We start from the raw sequence: 20,959 nt of genomic DNA, 5'->3' as shown, positions 1-20,959 counted from the left end.
GATGGTGAATGGTGGAGCAGGCTTGCAGGGCCACGAATGGCTTACTCTTGCTCCTATTTTCTAGAGTTTACCAATCATTAGCCCAAACTACGAACACACGAGATGAAAGCTTGTTAAGACGAAATCAGATAGATTGATGGAATGTTGCACGTCTGGTATCAATAACATATATACATGGATTATCACAGGATGTTTGATAATGTGGCTCACAGAAATTATTTGGTGCAAGTGTAATGGAGCAGCCTGGATAGAAAATAAATTGTATGTTTCGTTTTCTCCATTTTATCACAGATCAAAACTTTGCAGATACTGAATTCTTGACAAAGTGCAATGAGAAACAGCTGTTCCAATTGACAAAATTGTACCGGGACAGACTTGAACAGGCGATTGAAGAAGTGGTGGATGGAATCAGCTTGTTGTTAACATATGAGGAGCATTTCAGTGGACACGAACATCAGGTAAGTTGCTGGGGCAGATAATGAGTTTTGATTATTAAACTTGCGGCTGGTTTTCCTGGAAACCCACCATTGGGAAGCTCACTCCTGCTGTCCCACAGCCGTTTAATGCTCAAAGGAACGTTAACTTGCTTGAGCTAGGTGGCCTTGCTCACACCAATCAAAAATTTGAAGGCAGGATGAGAAGTTGCAATTAATTGGCTACTTAACAGCCTCAATTGGCATGAGAGGAGGGTGAGCTGGGCCATGTTAAATCTCCAGGCGTGAGTCGGTAGGAAAGCTGCTCACATTATATCACAGTTCCCCATACCACCTGCCTGCAAACCTGCCCACAGAGGACTGTAAAATTCTGCCTTTTGAAATGAAACAGCCAAATAACCAATGTCTTTATTAGTATTTGTACAAAGCAAAGGGGAAGGGTTTGGGTATAATTCCAGTGTAGACTGAAAATAACCAGGAACAGTTTTAGTGAGACTGGGAAAAGGAGACACAAGAGATAGCAGATGGGGGTTCGGGGGAAAGTCAGATGGGGGCGGCACGATGGCATAGTGGTTAGTACTGCTGTCCCACAGCTCCAGGGACCAGGGTTCAACTACAGCCTCGGGTGACTGTTTGCACTTTCTCCCCGTGTCTGCGTGGGTTTCCTCCCGGTGCTCCGGTTTTCCAGATTCCAAAGATGTGCAGGTTAGGTGTGTCAATTCCTGTACCAGCCTCCCCGAAGAGGTGCCAGAATGTGGCGACTAGGGGCTTTTCACAGTAACTTCATTGAAACCAACTTATGACAATATTTAATTATAGTTATTGTTATTTCTAAAAATTGTTTAAATTTACAAACCTGGTGACTGAAATTATGAACATTTCAGGGATGAACACAACACCGGCAGGTTCCTTTAGCAATGGGATTTGTGGAAGAAATTAAGGAGCAACTGATGCAATGCTTCACAAACTCTTGGAAACATAAAAAAAGGAGCAGGAGTAAGCCATTCGGTCCTTTGAGCCTGCTCCACCTTCATTTTTAAAAAAAATTTAGTGTACACAATTAATTTTTTCCAATTAAGGGGCAATTTAGCAGGTCCAATGCACCTAGCCCGCACATCTTTGGGTTGTGGGGGCGAAATCCACACAAACATGGGGAGAATGTGCAAATTCCCCACGGATAGTGACCCAGAGCCGGGATCAAACCTGGGACTTCGGAGCCATGAGGCTGCGCGGCTAACCCACTGCGCCTGCTGCCCGTGATCTACCATTCATTATGATCATGGCTGATCATCCAACTCAGCAAATTGATCTCACTTTCCCCTCATATCCGTTGATTCCTTTATTCCCAAGAGCTCTTTCTAACCCTCTTCTTGAAAACGTACAATTATTTGGCCCGACTGCATTGTGTGGTTAGCTGTAAACTGACAGGACACTGGCATGGCGAGTCCATGTGAAGAATTCATTTCAATCCCTATCAATTGGTTTATGGGAGAAATAAAAAGAGATCTTCAGTGATGTGCGATAATTCCCTGGTCTTGGTAAAAACCACGATTGTTAGAATTTTTTTCTGAGCTTTTGAATGTCCTACACGGAGGGAGAAAGGCAATTCTTAAGGCTGAGGTTTCGGAGAAAGTTCAGAGTCTTACAGCATCACATCAGGCCATCAAAAATTCAGTTTGATCCAGGGTATATGGTATAAAAGGCCTGAAGTAATTGAAAGGCTTGGATAAGGGAATAGGATGGGCAGTATGGTAGCATTGTGGATAGCACAAATGCTTTACAGCTCCAGGGTCCCAGGTTCGATTCCGGCTTGGACCACTGTCTGTGCGGAGTCTGCACATCCTCCCCGTGTGTGCGTTGGTTTCCTCCGGGTGCTCCGGTTTCCTCCCACAGTCAAAAGATGTGCAGGTTAGGTGGATTGGCCATGATAAATTGCCCTTAGTGTCCAAAATTGCCATCAGTGTTGGGTGGGGTTACTGGGTTATGGGGATAAGGTGGATGTGTTGACCTTGGGTAGGGTGCTCTTTCCAAGAGCCGGTGCAGACTCGATGGGCCGAATGGCCTCCTTCTGCACTGTAAATTGTGTGTGTGAAATGATGGCAAAAGAGTAATTTGTCCAACACTGGAACCAAAGTGTTGGTGTACATTCCTTGAGCATATTTGGAACTGGCTATACTATAACAGATTCAGAACTGGGCACAGAGAGCGGAGAAGCGACATGTACTTCACATTGGTGTATTTTAGACAATTATGAGAAGCAGTTTGCGCAGATAAATGGAGAACTGAATATGAAGAAAGGGATGCTGAAAGACCGGAGGATAAGGACATTTACCGAAAGGAAACTACCCAAAGTTGACATTTAAGTCGAGATTAACATATATGCTAGCAGGGGCTGGTTTGTGGAGGGTGCTGTGATTATAGGGAGAGCTGGAAAAGCCACCGGCAAATACAAACAGTGGCTGAATATGCAAGATGAGGGACGACAGGTAAGAATCAGAGATTGGGAAAAGTTATGGAATGCCAGAAAATGCCAGATAAGCCCTGAAAGTGGTCACAGCCCGAGGAAAAGATAACTGATTTGCGAAAGGGACTTGTATCGGAGGGAGAGATTGTGGAGCACTGGTCCAGAAAGAGACAGGAAGGCAAATAGAAGTCATAGTTTGACTTCACAAGGACCATAGAACAGCCCAGAAATACCACGAGAAGTAAAGGCCCTTATGATTGAGATGACTAACAAAGCAGAAGATTAATTCAATGAAGATGCCGAACAAGAATTGAAAATAATTTGATTCAGACACTGAAATGCTTGACAGTGTACAGCCAGTCTTCTCACACAAGTGGTTAAGGACATATGAGGTATTTCCTGAGGGCGTGTACAAGACTAAAACTAGACTAGTAGCTCTTGGTTTCGAAGAAAGATTTGGTGATCAAAATGTATGAGTAAACGCCCCCACCACAGAAAGTGAGTTTGAAAATTTTCTTCGCTCCTTTGGCAACATATTTATGGGAATGTCAAGCAATTCGTACAAAAAGGTGTATTTTTGCAGAGTGAGAAGTTTCAAAGTAATGAATTTTCAAAAGTACTCAAGGAATCTGGTGATATCGAAGAGAAAGTGGGGAAATTCAACAAGTGTGTATTATGAGCTGGGTGATCCGTCAAGGGTATGGTATTTCTCAGTTGGTTCATCCTGTTGAGAACGGTTTGTTTTCAGCTAAAGGCAGAAAAGGGATGCTCTATTGGTATCACAAGAGAAACCTGCAGGAATCTTTATAATGCATGTTGATGATTATCTGTGGTGAGGTCCTGCAGAATTTGAGCAATGGGTGATGGAGAAAACAAAGGAGGAATTTAAGGTTGGCAGTTGAGCTTTGGGCTCTTCAAAAATATAGGGCGAGACATTAAGCAGATTAAGTTGGAAGAAATCTTGAATCAACAAGTTTTATTTTGAAATCAATTACAGCCCAATAAATCAGGTAGGTCATCACAAAAAATAGAATAATGCATAGAAGTAAGAAACAGACCAATTAAAAAGTTTTGACTAGACAGTTGCGCCAGTTGTGCATTTGGACTGTTGCTAGTTATCTTTTTATTCATTTGCTGGATGCGGGTGTCGCTGGCTCGGCCAGCATTTATTGAATACTCAATTTTCCAGCCTTGGGTGATGCAGAAAATATGAGGTTTGTCTCTGAACAATGCTTCAGAAGCTAGTCTTCCAGATATATATTCTAATACAGCAGGGTTAATCGTGGAGGGAAAGAGTAATACATTTGTCCTTTTGCCTTGAAAGTGAAGAAAACAAAAAAGGTAGTTAAAAGCACCGTAGCTGCTGAGACCAGAAACAATAAATTACCTAATATACTGAAGGAAATTCTATACAAGGGGAAATAAAAGGTTTGTCCTTATAATGTTGCATGGAAATTTGGGACATAGTCTTGTTGAGCAAGGATGTCACTGAAAAAAAAAGTTGAGAATTGACCTAGTGGCATAAAAGAAATGTTGCAGAGAACAGAGATTTCCAAATAAAATGGGTGGCTGGTAGTCATCAGAGGACAGACTGTTTTACAAAGAGAGGTACTTGGTCAATAAATTATTAGATGTACATGTTATGATGAGGACATGGAAAACCAATATTTTGTTTGATTGCTTTATAATTATTTATGCGTGGTAAAGAAAAGGAAAATGTTTAAAGAAGAGGACAAATGGGGGATTTGTTAATGGTCGGTGATATTCTAATATGAGACAGGTGGAAAACTGCAGACAGTTTTGTTTCTTTGCAATTGGTTTGAAAGTTTATTCTTGTGCTTTCAAGAAGTTTTAATCTAAAAGACGAAAGTGTAATCTGTCAATGTCTTATTGATTACATGGTTACGGTTTCGTGGCAATTACATTAAGCAGGTGATGGGTATTTGTACACATATGGATGAAGATAGCTGGGACATTGCGGTAGCCTTTACTTTGAACTAAATCAATAAACTCTCTCCAGTAAAGAAACCAGTTGTGTCTGAGTTTTATCTTTAGCCGGTGTGGATCCAATTTAACAATCTCGGTCTTGTTGCACATGGTTGAGGAGGGTTGACCCTATGTCACAACCTCAAGAAGCTCTTGCAGTAATTGCCTCTGGCTGAGTGAGCTATCCTCCTAAATGACATGTTCCTTTGCACAAGGAATGGGTCCAACTGGTGAAGTGTTTTGCTGAAGAGGGGCCATTGTCTGAAGGGCAAAACAGGCTCCAGGGTCTGTGAAAGATCCTCTTATCTACAGAGGATAAGATATTTAGTCCGTTTTGAGGTGTCCAAACACTCTTTATTTTCATTAATTTATTTGGTACAGTTGCAAGAAATTAACTCGAGAAAACTTTTAAGAGTACATTGAAAAGTCCTTGAGACACTAAGAGTGAAATCAAAAACCTTCAAGAAACTCCAGATTTACTAAAATAAAAGTCATTTCAACAAAGGCTTTTTTAAAAAGTAATTTTTAAGAACGCTTCAAGAATCTCGGAAGGCTAAAATTTTTCTTACTAATCAGTCAGACAGATCACATTCTTCAGGGAATCCTTATGAGGTTCAGCCCCTTCCTAACTTCCATTGGTCTAATTCTCAGCTGAGACCCCTTGATTCGTTCAGGAAAGTGTCAGTCACTTAACAGGTGATTGGTTAATTAGACATTAGTCAATTAATCCCAATTAATTATCCTTTCTTTGAAATTGTATGATTCTCATGCCTCCTGTCCCACGATCAAACTCCCTACGTCATGTCTGGTCTCACTTACAAGATTATTTCAAATTTGTTGAATGTACCCTCTTATCGCTTTTCTACAGTACATCTTTTGCAACATTTGAGACAGTCATGGTCAGGATTCAAAAGTTTAGCCAATTTTATAACTTGATCATATTTTTGCAGATCCCATAATTTTCAAGAATCATTTTATTTTCCAGTATATTTTAGCTAATTCTCTTAAAAGAACCCCCTCTATAATTGTTAAATCCAACAGTCTGAATGGCCGACTTCTATTCTCTGTCCTAAAATGTCTGTACAATATTCAGCTCATGTTCAGAATTGATCAGTTTCTGGTCGACTGTTTTCCGTGCACCAAAGAACTAGAAAATCCCATCACTGAGCAGATCCTTTCCTTCTCGTTCTCAGTGTTTACCTTTCACTCTACTCTTCAATATGATGCTAATTATTATTCTTTATAGAAAGTCACTGAGCTCGTGGAGAAGGGAAACCGGGCAGACAGTTCCAAACTTCTCCTAAAACTGGTGATGGGGAAAGGATCTTCGGCCCTTAGGGTGATGTGGAAATCACTCCTAAAAATGCGGCACAGGGTCCTAAAGTTGGACAACATACTGAAAGAAATACAGGAACTTGGTACGGTAAAATTACACAGGGAATTCAGTATCCGATTCACTGCATATATAATATCAAACAGCTCATATTTCATGAAATCTAAACTTATTTAAACAGATTCCGAACAATTTGATTTTACGAACATTCTCCGAGGCTCACCCGAACTCCCCAGTACACTGAAAGGTAAGAGATGACATGGAAATTTCAACCTGCTTAATTTCACTTCTAGGAATCTGAATATTTGAATGGAACCATTTGAGTTCCCAAATCTAGGAATTGGATGCAGAGGCTGGAAACACATTTAAAATTGTTACGATTCATCTTCATTCCTCAACTATCCTGCATCGATTCAAATTACAATTCATACGATTTCTATGTATGTTGCAAATGTGCGAATGTTGCATTTTTTTTTCACCAAATAAAACTGCTGATTGCCATTACTTATTAATTTTATACACAGAATCCAGATACACTCTGAAACCCCGTACACACTTGGCAGGATCCTGATACACTGTGAAACCCTGTACACACCTGGCAGGATCCTGATACACTGTGAGACCCCGTCCACACCTGGCAGGATCCTGATAAACTGTGAAGCCCCGTACACACCAGGCAGGATCCTGATACACTGTGAAACCCTGTACATACCTGGCAGGATTCTGATACACCGTGAAACCCCGAACGCACCTGGCAGTATCCTGATCCCTGATACATCAATTCAATAATTATCGGAATCATATTTTCTAATTTCCAGCACTACATTGCAGAAAACGCAGTACAAAGTTGTTTAATAGAATGTTGAGACAGATTGAAATTAATGGTTACGGCTTCCTATTTTAAAAGTGATATTGAATGAAGTGTGCAATTGTTTTACTTTTGAATCTAATCAGTATTCGGAAAGGAGTGATATGTATGAAGGAACTGAAAAACCTGTTTAAAGTATTGAAAGCAGAAGATAACTAAAGAATGTTTTTGGACACAAAAAGACTACTAGGATGCCTGCAGTGTAGAAGGAGGCTATTCGGCTCATCAAGTCTGCACCGACCCTCTGAAAGAGCACCCTACCCAGGCCCATTCCCCCACCCTATCCGTGTAACCCCACCTAATCTTTGCACACAAAAGGTCAATTTAGCATTGCCAATTTACCTGACCTGCACATCATTGGGCCGTTGTAGAAAACCGGAGCACCCGGAGGAAAACCACGCAGACAGTGTGAGTCACCCAAGGCTGGAATTGAACCCAGGTCCCTGGTGCTGAGAGGCAGCAATGTTATCCATTGTGCTAACTAAGCCTGCTCCTGTTAGAGATGAACCCACCTAGTCACCACCAACAATATTTGTAGAAACATGTTCTACTATTCTTGGACACTTCTTGCACTGTCCGTTTGTTGTCTTGGTAACTAACCCCCACCCAATTGTGCTTTGGATGAAAAATATCCTGAATTTCCTTCTCAGTCCCACTGCATAATTTCAGTTTATCCATTTCTCAATAATTGCATTCATTGTGAGTCTCTTCTTTCACATTGATTTATGGTTTTCATTCCAAATCTGGTGAAATGGGATTGAGTTATTTTTTATTCCAGTACAAGTAACATTGAGAACCATTTTCTATCTGTCTTAATTGAAGATGTTCAACAGAAACACAGGGAGACACTTCTGGCACGAACTGAAACACTGAGAGTGAACACTATCCTAGTAAAGGAGAAAGTTAAGACTTTCCAGCTGGTTGATCGATACGCTGAGCTAACGATCATTTCTACTGTTCGAGATCGAACATTTGTAGAACATGAACTGCTGGCAAGAGGCCGAGACCATGAAGAATGGAGAAAGAAACATCTCCGGAGAGAACTGGAAAAAATCCGAACTGATCAATTGTTCCAGAGCAGCTTTTCCTGGGCAGGCTTCTTTTTGAAGAAAATAAAGAGTTTTGTTTGGCAATCCAATTCCGGGAGTTCAGCAGCAGTGAGTGGAGTCCCGGGAATTGGAAAAACAACAATGGTACAAAAGATTGTTTATGACTGGGCCACTGGGAAAATTTACCCAAACTTTCAATTTGTTTTCAGTTTTAAATTCCGGGATTTAAACACCATTAACTCAAAAATTAACCTGGGGAATCTGATACTGGATCAATATCCTTACTTTGGGAATGTTCTGGGAGAACTGTGGAAGAACCCAGAGGGATTGCTGTTTATATTCGATGGTTTGGATGAATTCAATGACAGGATTGATTTTTCTGACAATTGGAGAAATACGGAACCTCAGTCCATGTGCACAGATCCCGAATGCTGGTGTGAAGTGTCTGACATTGTGTACAGTTTAATACAGCACAAGCTGCTCCCAGGATGTTCAGTGTTGGTGACCAGCCGCCCCACTGCGTTGCATTTATTGGAAAAGGCTGAGATCAGTGTCTGGGCTGAAATCCTTGGATTTGTTGATGATGAACGGAAGGAATATTTCAACAAGTTTTTTGAAGATCAGTCGGTGGCAACAGCTGTTTTCAAACATGTGGAGGAGAACGAGATCCTGTACACCATGTGCTACAACCCTTCCTACTGCTGGATCCTCGGCCTGTCGCTGGGTCCCTTCTTTACACAAAGAGACAGGAAACAGCAGCGAGTTCCCAAGACCATCACCCAACTATATTCCTACTATATTTACAACATTCTGAAAAACCATGGCCGAGAGATTGAAAGCCCCCGTGATGTGTTACTGAAGCTTGGTGAGATGGCCTTCACAGGAGTCTCCGAGAAGAAGATTGTGTTTGGAAATGGAGATTTGATCAAGTACAATCTACAACCTTCCCAGTTCCTGTCTGGGTTCCTGATGGAACTTTTGGAGAGAGATGATTCTGCCCAGAGTGTGGTTTACACATTCCCACACCTCACCATCCAAGAGTTTGTAGCTGCACTCTCACAATTCCTGTTGCCTGATACCGGAGACATTGGGAAACTCCTCAGTGAAGCCCACAGCGAGGAAGATGGGCGATTTGAGATATTACTCCGTTTTGTTGCTGGTCTCTCCTCCTCACAGTCAGCTCGGCCCCTGGAGGAGTTCTTGGGTCCATTTCCTCATCAAACAATCTGTCGAGTGATTGACTGGGTGAAGGAGAATGTTGAAGGACAGATTGGAAACACAAAGATTAAACCTAATCGAACTGAACTCCTGAACACATTCCACTATCTGTTTGAGTCTCAGAATAAAGCACTGGCTCAGAACACAGTGGGATCTGTGCAAGCACTTATGTTTAGTGGATTGAGTCTGACGCGAATTGACTGTGTGATCTTGTCCCATGTTATTGGACTCTGTGATGCAATACAACACCTTGATCTGCAGAACTGTTACATTCAGTACGAAGGACTCCAGCGGTTGGAACCCGTTCTGCACAAGTGTCATGTGTTAAGGTAACGATTTATTTCTAATTGTTCGGCAAATTGTGGAACTGTCGATTTAAAGTTTTTGCTCTGGGTGAAGGAAATATAGATAAATTAAGCCAGAGAAAAATAGATTTGGTAGCAAAGTGATGAACAATGAGACAATCAGTTAGTAACTCCCTGAGGAATGGAGAATCTAAAATGAATTATTGTAAACATTATAGTCTACTGCAAGTAATCTGAGATTTCTGGAGGATCAGGAAGTAGACAAGATTCCTCACGTCTGCTCAAGATCGAGGAGATGGATTTTGATAATTTGAAAATTAAACTGGACCGAAGCATAACTAGGATTCTTACAGGCCACACTTTATTTAAAAAGGCAACTCCTGACAATCTGTGAATAGCGTGGTAGCATAGTGGTTAGCACAATTGCTTCACAGCTCCAGGGTCCCAGGTTCGATTCCCGGCTTGGGTCACTGTCTGTGCGGAGTCTGCACATCCTCCCCGTGTGTGCGTGGGTTTCCTCCGGGTGCTCCGGTTTCCTCCCACAGTCCAAAGATGTGCAGGTTAGGTGGATTGGCCATGATAAATTGCCCTTCGTGTTCAAAATTGCCCTTAGTGTTGGGTGGGGTGACTGGGTTATGGGGATAGGGTGGAGGTGTGGGCTTGGGTATGGTGCTCTTTCGAAGAGCCGGTGCAGACTCGATGGGCCGAAAAGCCTCCTTCTGCACTGTAAATTCTATGAAAATATGGAAGTCGCATACAGTGAGATTCATTGTCAAATCTGCTCATTATTTTCCTGCAGTATTTTCAAAACATTTGCTACATGCGAAAGAGATTTTTTTAACCAGGGTTTTTTTCAATTTGGTTCTAACTCTCGTGTTCAGATTTGGGATGAATAAGCTGGGGGATTCAGGAATGAAACTGCTGTCTGCAGTTCTGAGGACAACGGACTGTAAAATACAGGAACTGGGGTAAGTAACAGATTGTGAGAGGTTTTGTTTATTAAAATTTTGATACCTGGGCAGCACTGTGACGCAAGTGGTTAGCACAGTTGCCTCATGGCGCCGAGGTTCGATCCTGGCTCTGGGTCACTGTCCGCGTGGAGTTTGCACATTCTCCCCGTATTTGCGTGGATTTCGCCCCCACAACCCAAAAAGACATGCAGGGATAGGTGGATTGGCCACACTAAATTTCCCCTTAATTGGGAGATATGAATTGGATACTCTAAATTTACAAATAAAAAATAAATCTTTATCTGCCATGGTACATCATAACAGTACATTATTCATGCTATTGTAATAATACTATATGGGTACATACAAACATACTGTATGGGTACATACAGACATGCAAAATAGGAGCAGAAATCGGCCATTCGGCCCCTTGAATTATCAGTAAGATCATGTCTGATCTTTTTGTGTTCCAGATTGCCCATCTGCCTCTGACAACCTTGATTCCCTTGCGCAGCAGGAATATATTTACATGCTGACTGTTCCCAGTTACCGTGAGCTAAGTGCTCAGCCATAGCATCTTTAATGATCAATTCTAACACCTTCCCCATGACGGGTGTCCACCTAACTGGCCTGTAATTTCCTGTTTTCTGCCTCCCTTCTGGAACAGAGGGGCTACATTTACTATTTTCCAATCTGATGGAACCTTTCCAGAATTTAACAAAACCTGCGCACCTGCCCCACTTGTTAGCCACTTGTAAGGCCCTAGAATGAAGTTGGAGACTTGTGAGCCCGAGCTCCATCAGTTTACTCAGTACGAGGAATATAGAAAATAGGAGCAGATGGAGGCCATTTGGCCTTTTGAGCCTCAACTGCTTTCTGTAGTCGTGAATTCCACCGGCCGACCAGTCTCTGGGTGAAGAAAATTCTCCTCGTCTCAGTCCTATATGGTCCACCCTGCATCCTCAGACCTGACACCCCCACCATCAGGAACATTCTTCTTGCATCTACCCTGTCTAGTCCCACTAGAATTTTATAGGCTTTTATGACCTCCCCCTTATTTTTCTGAGATCCTGCGAATATAATCGTAACCGACTCAATGCGTCATTCATGTAATCCCAGGAATTAGTCTGGTAAACGTTCACTGCACTGAGTCTATAGCAAGAATATCCTTCCACGGATAAGGAAACCAGAACTGCACACAATATTTCAGGTGTGGCCTCACCAAAGCCCTGCATAATTGCAGCAAGACATTGCCAACCCAGTACTCAAATCCTCTCCCTGTGAAGGCCAACATATTGTTTGTCTTCTTTATTGTGTGCTGCACCTGAATGCTTACCTTCAGCGACTGGTGTATGAAGGACACCCAGGTTTCCTTGCACCCTCTCCTGGCCATTCAGATAATTTGGATCGCTGCTTTTGCTACCAAAGTGGATAAGCTCATATTTATCCAAATTATGCTGCATCTGCCATTCATTCGTGCACTCAGTCAACTTCTCCAAATCACACTGAAGCATATTTGCATTCTCATCACAGCTCACCCTCCCATCCAGCTTTGCATCATCTGCAAACCTGGAAATATTACATTTAGTCCCCTCATCTAAATCATTAATATAATTTTTTTTGAAAGGGAAATCATGGCCAGGATTCTCCATTGCGAGTACCCTGCTGTTAATGAGGAAGGAGAATTTAGCACAATGTTCGCTGGCGGCAGAATTCTCTATTCCCGCTGCTTATCAATGGGATTGCTCATTCAAGCCTCCCCAGGGAAACCTGTCGGCGGGAGTGTGTTCCCGGCAAGACCAGAGCATTCCGTTGCCAGCGAACAGCCAGAGAAACCACCACCCCTTGGTGGTACCTCAATAGTCACTTCCTGCCATTTGGAATAAGACCATTAATTCCGACACTTTGTTTCCTGTCTGCCAGTTAGTTTTCTATTCATCTCAATACCCCTAATACCATGCACTTTAATTAATACATGCTACCCTCTAAGGTAGAACTTTATTGAAAGCCTTCTGAAAGTCTAAATAAACCACATTCACTGGCTCCCATTCATCAACTCTACTCGTTACATCATCAACTCTACTTGTTACATCCTCAAAGAATTTCAGTTGATTTGTCAGCCATGACTTCCCTTTCATAAATCTATGCTGACTCTGGTCCTGCCAATGTTTTCCAAGGGCTCTGCTATAAAATCTTTGATAATTGATTCTAGAATTTTCCCTCTACAGACATCAGGCTTACTGGTCTATAATTCCCTGTTTTCTCTCTACGTCCCTTTTTAAATAGTGGGGTTACATTAGCTACTCTCCAATCTGTAGTAACTGTTCCAGAATCTATAGAATCTTGGAAGATGACCACCAATGCATCCACTATTTCTAGGGGCACTTCCTTAAGTAGTATGGGATGTAGATTATTGGGCCCTGGGGATTTATTGACGTTCAATCCCATTAATTTCTGCTATTACTGATCTCCTTCCATTCTTTCCTCTCTCTAAACCCTGTTTTGCACAACTTTTCTGGTATATTATTTGTGTTCTTTTTGAAGACAGAACCAAAGTATGCATTATTTGGTCAGCCGTTTCTTAGTTCCCCATTATATATTCCCATTTGTCTTCAGCAATCTTTTTTTCATCACATACCTATATAAACTCTTAGTCAGTTTTTATGTTCTCTGCAGGTTTACTCTCTCACTATTTTCTCCTTCTTAATCAATCCGTTGGTCCTCCTTTGCTGCGTTCCAAACTACTCCCAATCCTGAGGTCTGTTTTTTTTCTGGCCACTTTATATGCTGCTTCCTTGGATCTAATACTATCTCGAATTCCACTTGTAAGCCATGGTCCGACTACCATTGGCCACTGCTTCCCCAGTATTTATAACTTAACCAAGTTCCTCTCTCTCTTCCACCTCCTGATTTACGGCCATTACTGGAATGTTTCTTGCATCCTGTATGATGAAGACAGAAGCAAAATATCTGTTTACTTCATGCACCATTGACTTATCATCTACTATTAGCTCCCCATTCACACACTCCAGAAAACCAACACTCGCTTTTTACTGACTCTTCACCTGTACCTGTAAACTCTCACATTCTGTTTTTACATTTCTAACTCACTTCCTCTTGCTAATTTATGTCCCCTAGTTAACCTTTTAGTCATTCTCTGCCGCCCTTTAGATTCTGACCAATCACCTGTCCTGCCACTCATCATTACGCAGTTGTATATTTTTTCCCCTTAAGACTGGTGCATTCCATAACTTCTTTAGTTCACTGTGGGTACTTACTCCTTTTAAAGGAGATAAAAATATCCCCTTAAATGTCTTCACTGTTTCTCTATTGATCCATTCCCTAGCCTAGTATCCTAGTTCACTTCACCTAGCTGAACTTTCTTGCCCATATAGTTGCACTGACTTTACTTTAAAATCCTAGTCTTTGACCCACTGGCCTTTCAAATTGGATGTAAAATTCACTCATATTGTGGTTGTTGCTGCCTGCCTTTACTTTGAGGTCATTAATTAATCCTGTCACATTGCACAGTGTTAAATCTAAAACAGCCTGCTGTCTGGTTGCTTCCAGTACATGCTGCACTGAGAAACTCTCAAAAGAGTTCTAATAACTCCTCATCCAGGATATTACTGCCAGTCTGATTTTTCCAGTTTACGTGTGGCGTGTCATCCATGATTTTTGCCGTTCCTTTATCACAAGCATCCAGTATTTCTTCTCGAATACTTTGCCTTGCATTGTGGTTACTGTAGGGAGCCTGTAGACCACTCCAACTAGTGACTTTTTTCCTCTTCTGTTAGTCTGATTGATGTTGCTTCTTCTCCACCAACCCATCCTGATCCATCCATCTCTCTCCCTCCTCAGGCTGGAGGAAAACAGGTTGACAGCTACTTCTGCTCAGCATCTCGCCTTCGCTCTCTCTACAAACCAGTCACTGAAGGATCTGAACCTGAGTAATAATAAACTGGGAGATTCTGCAGTGAGCCTACTGTCTGTGGGTCTGAGGAATCCAGATTGCAAAATTCAGAAACTGGGGTAAGTATCAATCTGTGTGAGATTGTGTTTATAATAACAGGATGCCTGACACTGTTACAATCAATCAGAGCATTGTTAATAAGAACTGGTATTCCTCCCGATTCATATTGTCTCTGATTTCCAGGCTGGCTGATGTCTGTCTCACAGGTTCTTGTGCAGAAGCTCTCGTCTGCATTCTCGAGACAAACCAGTCACTGATTGAGCTGAACCTGAGTAGCAACAAACTGGGAGATTCAGGAGTGAAACTACTGTGTGAGGCTCTGAGGAAGCCAGACTGCAAAATACAAAAACTGGAGTAAGTACCAGATTGTGTTTATAATAACGGGATGTCTGTCATTATGGTGTCATTAAATCATTAATAATATTATTTATAAATACTACATGATTAGCAGACATCTATCAATAAACAAACCCAGTATGGGCAGCACGGTAGCATAGTGGTTAGCACAGTTGCTTTACAGCTCCAAGGTCCCAGGTTCGATTCCCGGCCAGGGTCACTGTCTGTGCAGAGTCTGCATGTTCTCCCCGTGTCTGCATGGATTTCCTCCGGGTGCCCCGGTTTCCTCCCACAGTCCAAAGATGTGCAGGTTAGGTGGATTGGCCATGCTAAATTGCCCTTCGTGTTCAAAAAGATTGGGTGGGTTATGGGGAGGGTCGGAGTGTGGGCTTGGGTAGGGTGCTCTTTCCAAGGGCCGGTGCAAACTCGATGGGACGAATTGCTTCCTCCTGCACTGTAAATTCTATGAAATAACCATTTCAATAGAGCATCTATGAATAGTAGCTTGGTATTGTAGCACTTGAGTATTCCTAAAGCAGACATGGTTATGTCACTTTTTGCCTTGCACTCGTCAGAAAAGGAACAAGAATGCAAAATTTCCAAGGGAACAATAATTTCTACTGCGTCAGAAACAAGGTGCTGAAAGGTTGAACAGCAGATTCTGGCAGACATTGACATGGAGAATGCACCAGGAACAGTTATTTGTTTAAATTTTAAAAAGGCATCTCTTGTTGAGATGTTCAATGGAGAATGTACCGAGGGACAATGACTCCAAGCAGTTGTTTAATTGGAAAGGTTAAATGCTTCGGCAAATTCCACTCATCTCCAGAGGTCTGGGGCGAAATTCTCTGACCCCCAGCAGGGTCGGAGAATCGCCTGGGGGCGCCTAAAATCCCGCCCCCGCCGTGGCAGAGATTCTCCGCCACCCGGGAAGTGGCGGGGGCAGGAATCTCGCCACTCCGATCGGAGAGGCCCCTGCGGTGATTCTCCGGCCCGGATGGGCCGAAGTCCCGCCGCTGGGAGGCTTCTCCCGCCGCCGAGGTTTAAACCACCTCTGGAACGGCGGGCTCAGCGGCGCGAGCAGACCCCCAGGGTCCTGGGGGGGCGGGGGGGTGATCGAACCCCGGGGGGTGCCCCCACGGTTGCCTGGCCCGCGATCAGGACCCACCGCTCAGACTGCGGGCCAGTGCCCTGGCTGCACTATGTTCTTCCGCGTCCGCCACGGCCTCCACCATGGCAAAGGCGGAAGAGAACCCCATATCGCGCATGCGCCGGCAGTGACATCTGCGGCCAGTTGCCGCTGACGTCACTGCCGGCGCATGCGCGGACCGGCGAAAGCCTTTCGGCCAGCCCCGCTGCCGGGGGCGCCGGTTTTTTTGCGCCGGTCTTCTGGTCGCAACCGCTCCGGCGCGGGGCTGGCCCCCAAAGGTGGGGAGAATTCCCCACCTTTGGGGAGGCGCGACCCCTGAGTGCTTGGCGACACTCCCCTACTCCGGGACCCTCCGTCACGCCGGGTAGGGGAGAATGCAGCCCCTGGGCTCTGCTTATGAATGGATGCAGTTTCTAACAAGCATAAGTGAGCCTGACTGATCATCTTAAATTTGTTGTCTTAAATCCCAAGTGTGGCAAGACTTGCACTGACAAACCAATTGAAGATTATCAATCCAGTTCGCAATGTGGCTTAACTCTTGCTGGAAGCAATATATCTTCATAGGCAGAGCCCAGTCCAGTCCTCTGTCAGAAAAAATTATTTATCCAGGCAATTTTGCCTTTTCAGTTGAACAGAAGCTTGGGGTGACTGTTCTTTTGTGCATTTTCTTTGGCAACACCTTGACTGATCGGAGTCGACTTGGCATCCAATCAATGTCCTGTTTCTCATGCAGTATAAATTGTTGTTCCCGTTGAAGCTTGGGGCGGTATTCTACATCCTTTCGCTGGTGGTGAGATTCGTCAGTCCCACAAGCAGCCCACCCCTGCCGAAGGGTTTCCCTGAGAAATCCCATTGACAAACGGCGGGAGTAGAGAATCCTGCCAGCAGAGAACGGTGCGTCAGATTCTCCGTTTTCGCAAGCAGTGGTAGCCTGGTGGACTCTCAATGTAGAATCCAGCTTTGCATCTTACCTCTGTCCTGATATGTGCAAGACAAAAAGCTTTGACTGCATGCCTCTTTTTCCAGCAATATGAATAAACACGACATTTTCATTAGTATCGCAATCATGTGAATAAACACTCTACGTTTTTATTAGTGCTTATCAATGTTAATACTGATGAGTATCAGTAATCGTGTTATTAGTAAGCACTGGGATTTCTCCTTATTTAAATTATCTCTTTGTTTCTGATCTCCAGGCTGAGTGCAGTGAGTCTCACAGCCTCTTGTGCTGAGGATCTAGCTTCCACTCTCCATGCAAACTCAGTCCTGACGGTTCTAAATCTGAGTTATAATAAACTGGGAGATTCAGGAATGAAACTATTATCTACAGCCCTGAGGAAACCAGACTGTAAAATACAGAGACTGCAGTAAGTGGCAGAATGTGTGAGATTGTATTTATAATAATGGAATGTGTGACTCTGAACATTATCATTAACATCGATAAGAGTGCTATTAATAAGTATGACGTGTAGATGCCGGCATTGGACAGGGGTGAGCACAAGATTCACCTGAGGAAGGAGCGTTAATAAGTGTGGTATTTTATTAATATTGTTACGGTCCTCTGGCTGGATCCTAGATTATAGGAAAGTTCTGGTGAGGGACCGATAAGGTTTTGATTAAAGTAAGTAAAGGGCGGGTGTTCCGGCTCTTCCTGCCAGTGGGATCTTCTGTTCCTCCAAAGGTGATCCTCTGTGGCGGGATCCCTGACAGCGGGACAGGCAAGCCACGCAAAACATCGTAGACTGCGGCGGATCTGGAAGATCCCACCAGTCGCCAATGGCGAACACCGTTGCCACCGGCAAACGTGCCGCAGAGGGGAAGCTGGAAAGTTCCGTCTAGAATTTGAGATTAACGACTCCTGCTGAAGGAATGAAGTCACAAGATTCCATGGGTTTGGAACAAACAAATATAAACTTACTATACAAGTTCAGAAGATGAAACAATTCTCAATATCTATCTTAAGCTCTGGGTAAATATGAGGTACATTAGAATTAACAGGAAAATGTTCAAATGCACCACACTACACAATAAATCACAGGTGTAGCCAAAAACGGATCCCAGGGATTACTCAACAAGCCATCCAGATGTTAGACATACTGTGAGCCAATCAATCTCACTGAAACGCCATCCATCTCTCAATGTTTTCCATCATCGCCATCAAAGATCTCACCTTTGAATTCTCTCTTAAAGTCACTCCAATTCAGACAGCTTCAGCAATGACTCACCGCACCGGGTTTCAAGCTCACTTTCTGAGATTGTGTTGCCTAGATGTCCAAGTACACTCGCACATTAACTCGGTTGCCTTCGTGCAGCTTCCAGGCTTCTCTCCGGCCACCTTAAAGTCTAATAACTGTAACTCTTTTCATGCTGAACTGGGATTTCTTGTCTTTGTCCCTTACATAAGGACATTTCTTGGCTGACAGATTGGCTAACCCAAATTGACCCCCACAAAGTGCTGTTCACTGACATTCGGACTGATTCGGTGACATATCACAATACAAGCCCTCATTACTGGCAAGAACAAATTTAACAGGTCATGCAACATCCTGAACCTAAATATTACAATTCCCACACTCTGCTAACTTAGCATGCAGCCACACGGCATGAATGGATTTCATCACAGTATAAATGGTGTTTAATATTTGTTTTATTAATACACACTTTTGAGGTTGATTTTCCTTCCAGGATTCTTATTCCAACACCGAGCTGAATTCCATGTTGGAAAAATGGAACTGCTGGCTGCGAGACATTTGAAACTGTTTTAGAAGAGGCTACCAACTAAGTCTTGGAGCCCCAATCAATTAATGGTGACGGTCAGGCAATTGAGCGCCAATTGATTGCTTTCCAGCGCTGACACATCATTAACCGCATTATCAGAGGTGTGAACTTGCGATGCACTTGGGAGAGACAAAGCTACCCTCTGAAAACTTTCCGAAAGTTTAAAAAGAGAGACAGACCGTAGCTACCAGTATCTCTTTCTGGAGGGACGTTTTCTTAACAGGGAAGCTTGCGGCTGAAAAAGTATCAATCGTGGTGGGGAGGTCAGATGGAGAGGGTGGTGGGGAGAAACTGGTGAATGGAGTGCTGGCCTACACCCCAAGTATTCTACTGGGAAGCTGCCTCCATTCATTGGCCATATCATGACGTCTGCAGAGGGTCCTTCTGCTGACTGAAATTTTCCCGTCAGCAACAGGAGAGGAGCCTTAATGTGCACTTTTAGATGTTTCATTGGCTACCTGCTACTTGTAGGCACGTAGCTGTCACCTCTAACTTGGCTGCATTCAAAATTACTTGGTAATGGTGAACTGGCACCCCAACAAGTAACAGGAATGTGGGGACCCACCCTTCTCTGACACCATTCCTGTGGGGGTTTCCAAAGTCACCCACAAATGCACACTGCACAGCAGTCATCTTTTTATTGCTAAGTACATCATTTTAATATGTCTCCCCATTTTAAATTCATCTTTATTACTCTCGTCCACAGGCTGTGTGATAATGGTTTCTCAGCTTCTAGTATCCAGTATCTCGCCTCTGCTCTCAGTACAAACCGGTCATTGACAGAGTTAGACCTGGGTCAAAATAAATTGCGTGATTCAGGAGTGAAACATCTGTCGGAAGCTCTGAAGAACCAGGACTGGAAAATACAGAAACTGCGGTGAGCTTCCTGCTCTGTGTAAATCTGCTTTCATTAACTGCCTGACACTGTATACCATCGGTCAAAATCTAAGTGCGAGCCATGGATCTCACTGCTGAGTCAGAACATTGTGGGTTGAAGTGTAACTCCGTGTACTTAAGCAGAAATGCCGAGGCTGATACTCCAGTGCAGTATTGAGAGAGTGCTGCATGATCACAACTGTTGTGTTTTTGATGACACTTTACATCAGAACATTGGAACAGGAGTAGGCCATTTGGCCCTTTGAGCCTGCTCCGCTATTCAGAGGATCACAGCTGATCTGCTGGTGGTCTAAGCTCCACATTCCTGTCTGCCCTTCAGAACCATTGACTCCCTTGCCTAACAACGATCTGTCTAATTCTGCTTCGAATAAATTAAACAGCCCACCTTCTACTGTCTGCGGGAATACAATTCCACACACCAATGACCTCGGGGAGGAAGAAATTCTTCTTGTCTCTCTTAAAAGGGAAACCTCTTCTTTTTAAGGAATGCTCCCTAGTTTTAGTCTCCCCACAAGTAGAAACGTCTCCAGGTATAAGAGCAAGGAGTAGGCCATTCAGGCCCTTTGAGCCTGCTCTGCCATTTTAATAACAACATGGCTGAACGGATAGTAACCTCAAATCTGCATCCTGCCTACACCCCTATAACCTATCACTCCTTTGTTTACCAAGAATCTATTAACCATTGCCTTAAAAATAGTCAAAGTCTCTGCTTCTACCACCTTTTCAGGAGAAAAACTCTTAAAATGTCATCCCATCAAGTATCCACTCTATCAAGTCAGCTCAGGATCTTAGATAATACCATAAGATATAGGGGCAAAATAGGCCATTGGGTCCATCAAGACTGCTCCATAATTCAGTCATGGCTGATATGCTCCTCATTCCACCTCTCCTGCCTTCTCCCCATAACCCCTGATCTTATTAATCAATAAATCCCCTTATTAATCAAGAGCACCAAATTTATGCTTGAGGTGCTGTTACTTCCGGGACGACAGACCAAGAGCTGGAAGGTGGAATTGGACAGAATAGCTCTTAGAAGAATTAGGAGCATGAGTAGACAAATTAGCCCCTCGAACCTGCTCCACCGTTCAATACAATCATGGCTGATTTCATCAATTCCACCGTCCTACCTGTTCTGTGTAACCCTTGAACCCATTACTAATTTAAAAATCTGTCGTAACTCCTCGTTAACATTACTCAGTGTCCCAGCATCCACAGCAT

General features: G+C 43.3%; 1 protein-coding gene across 2 annotated transcripts in view; it reads left to right on the top strand.

Moving 5' to 3' along the window:
* The window catches only part of LOC119967817 (NACHT, LRR and PYD domains-containing protein 3-like), a 58,757-nt gene that overhangs the window by 26,978 nt on the left and 10,820 nt on the right, over positions 1-20,959 (top strand). For both annotated transcript variants that reach the window (XM_038800830.1, XM_038800829.1), the window contains exons 4-12: positions 292-458; positions 6,131-6,302; positions 6,399-6,464; positions 7,908-9,681; positions 10,539-10,625; positions 14,469-14,639; positions 14,764-14,934; positions 17,263-17,433; positions 19,551-19,721. In XM_038800830.1, the coding sequence (XP_038656758.1) occupies positions 292-458; positions 6,131-6,302; positions 6,399-6,464; positions 7,908-9,681; positions 10,539-10,625; positions 14,469-14,639; positions 14,764-14,934; positions 17,263-17,433; positions 19,551-19,721 (2,950 nt within the window). The remainder of the gene's footprint in view (positions 1-291; positions 459-6,130; positions 6,303-6,398; positions 6,465-7,907; positions 9,682-10,538; positions 10,626-14,468; positions 14,640-14,763; positions 14,935-17,262; positions 17,434-19,550; positions 19,722-20,959) is intronic.

This window comes from Scyliorhinus canicula, chromosome 6 (genome assembly GCF_902713615.1).
Source record: "Scyliorhinus canicula chromosome 6, sScyCan1.1, whole genome shotgun sequence".
In the NCBI taxonomy this organism is placed as follows: domain Eukaryota; kingdom Metazoa; phylum Chordata; class Chondrichthyes; order Carcharhiniformes; family Scyliorhinidae; genus Scyliorhinus; species Scyliorhinus canicula.
This window is presented reverse-complemented; position numbering and strand designations above follow the sequence as displayed.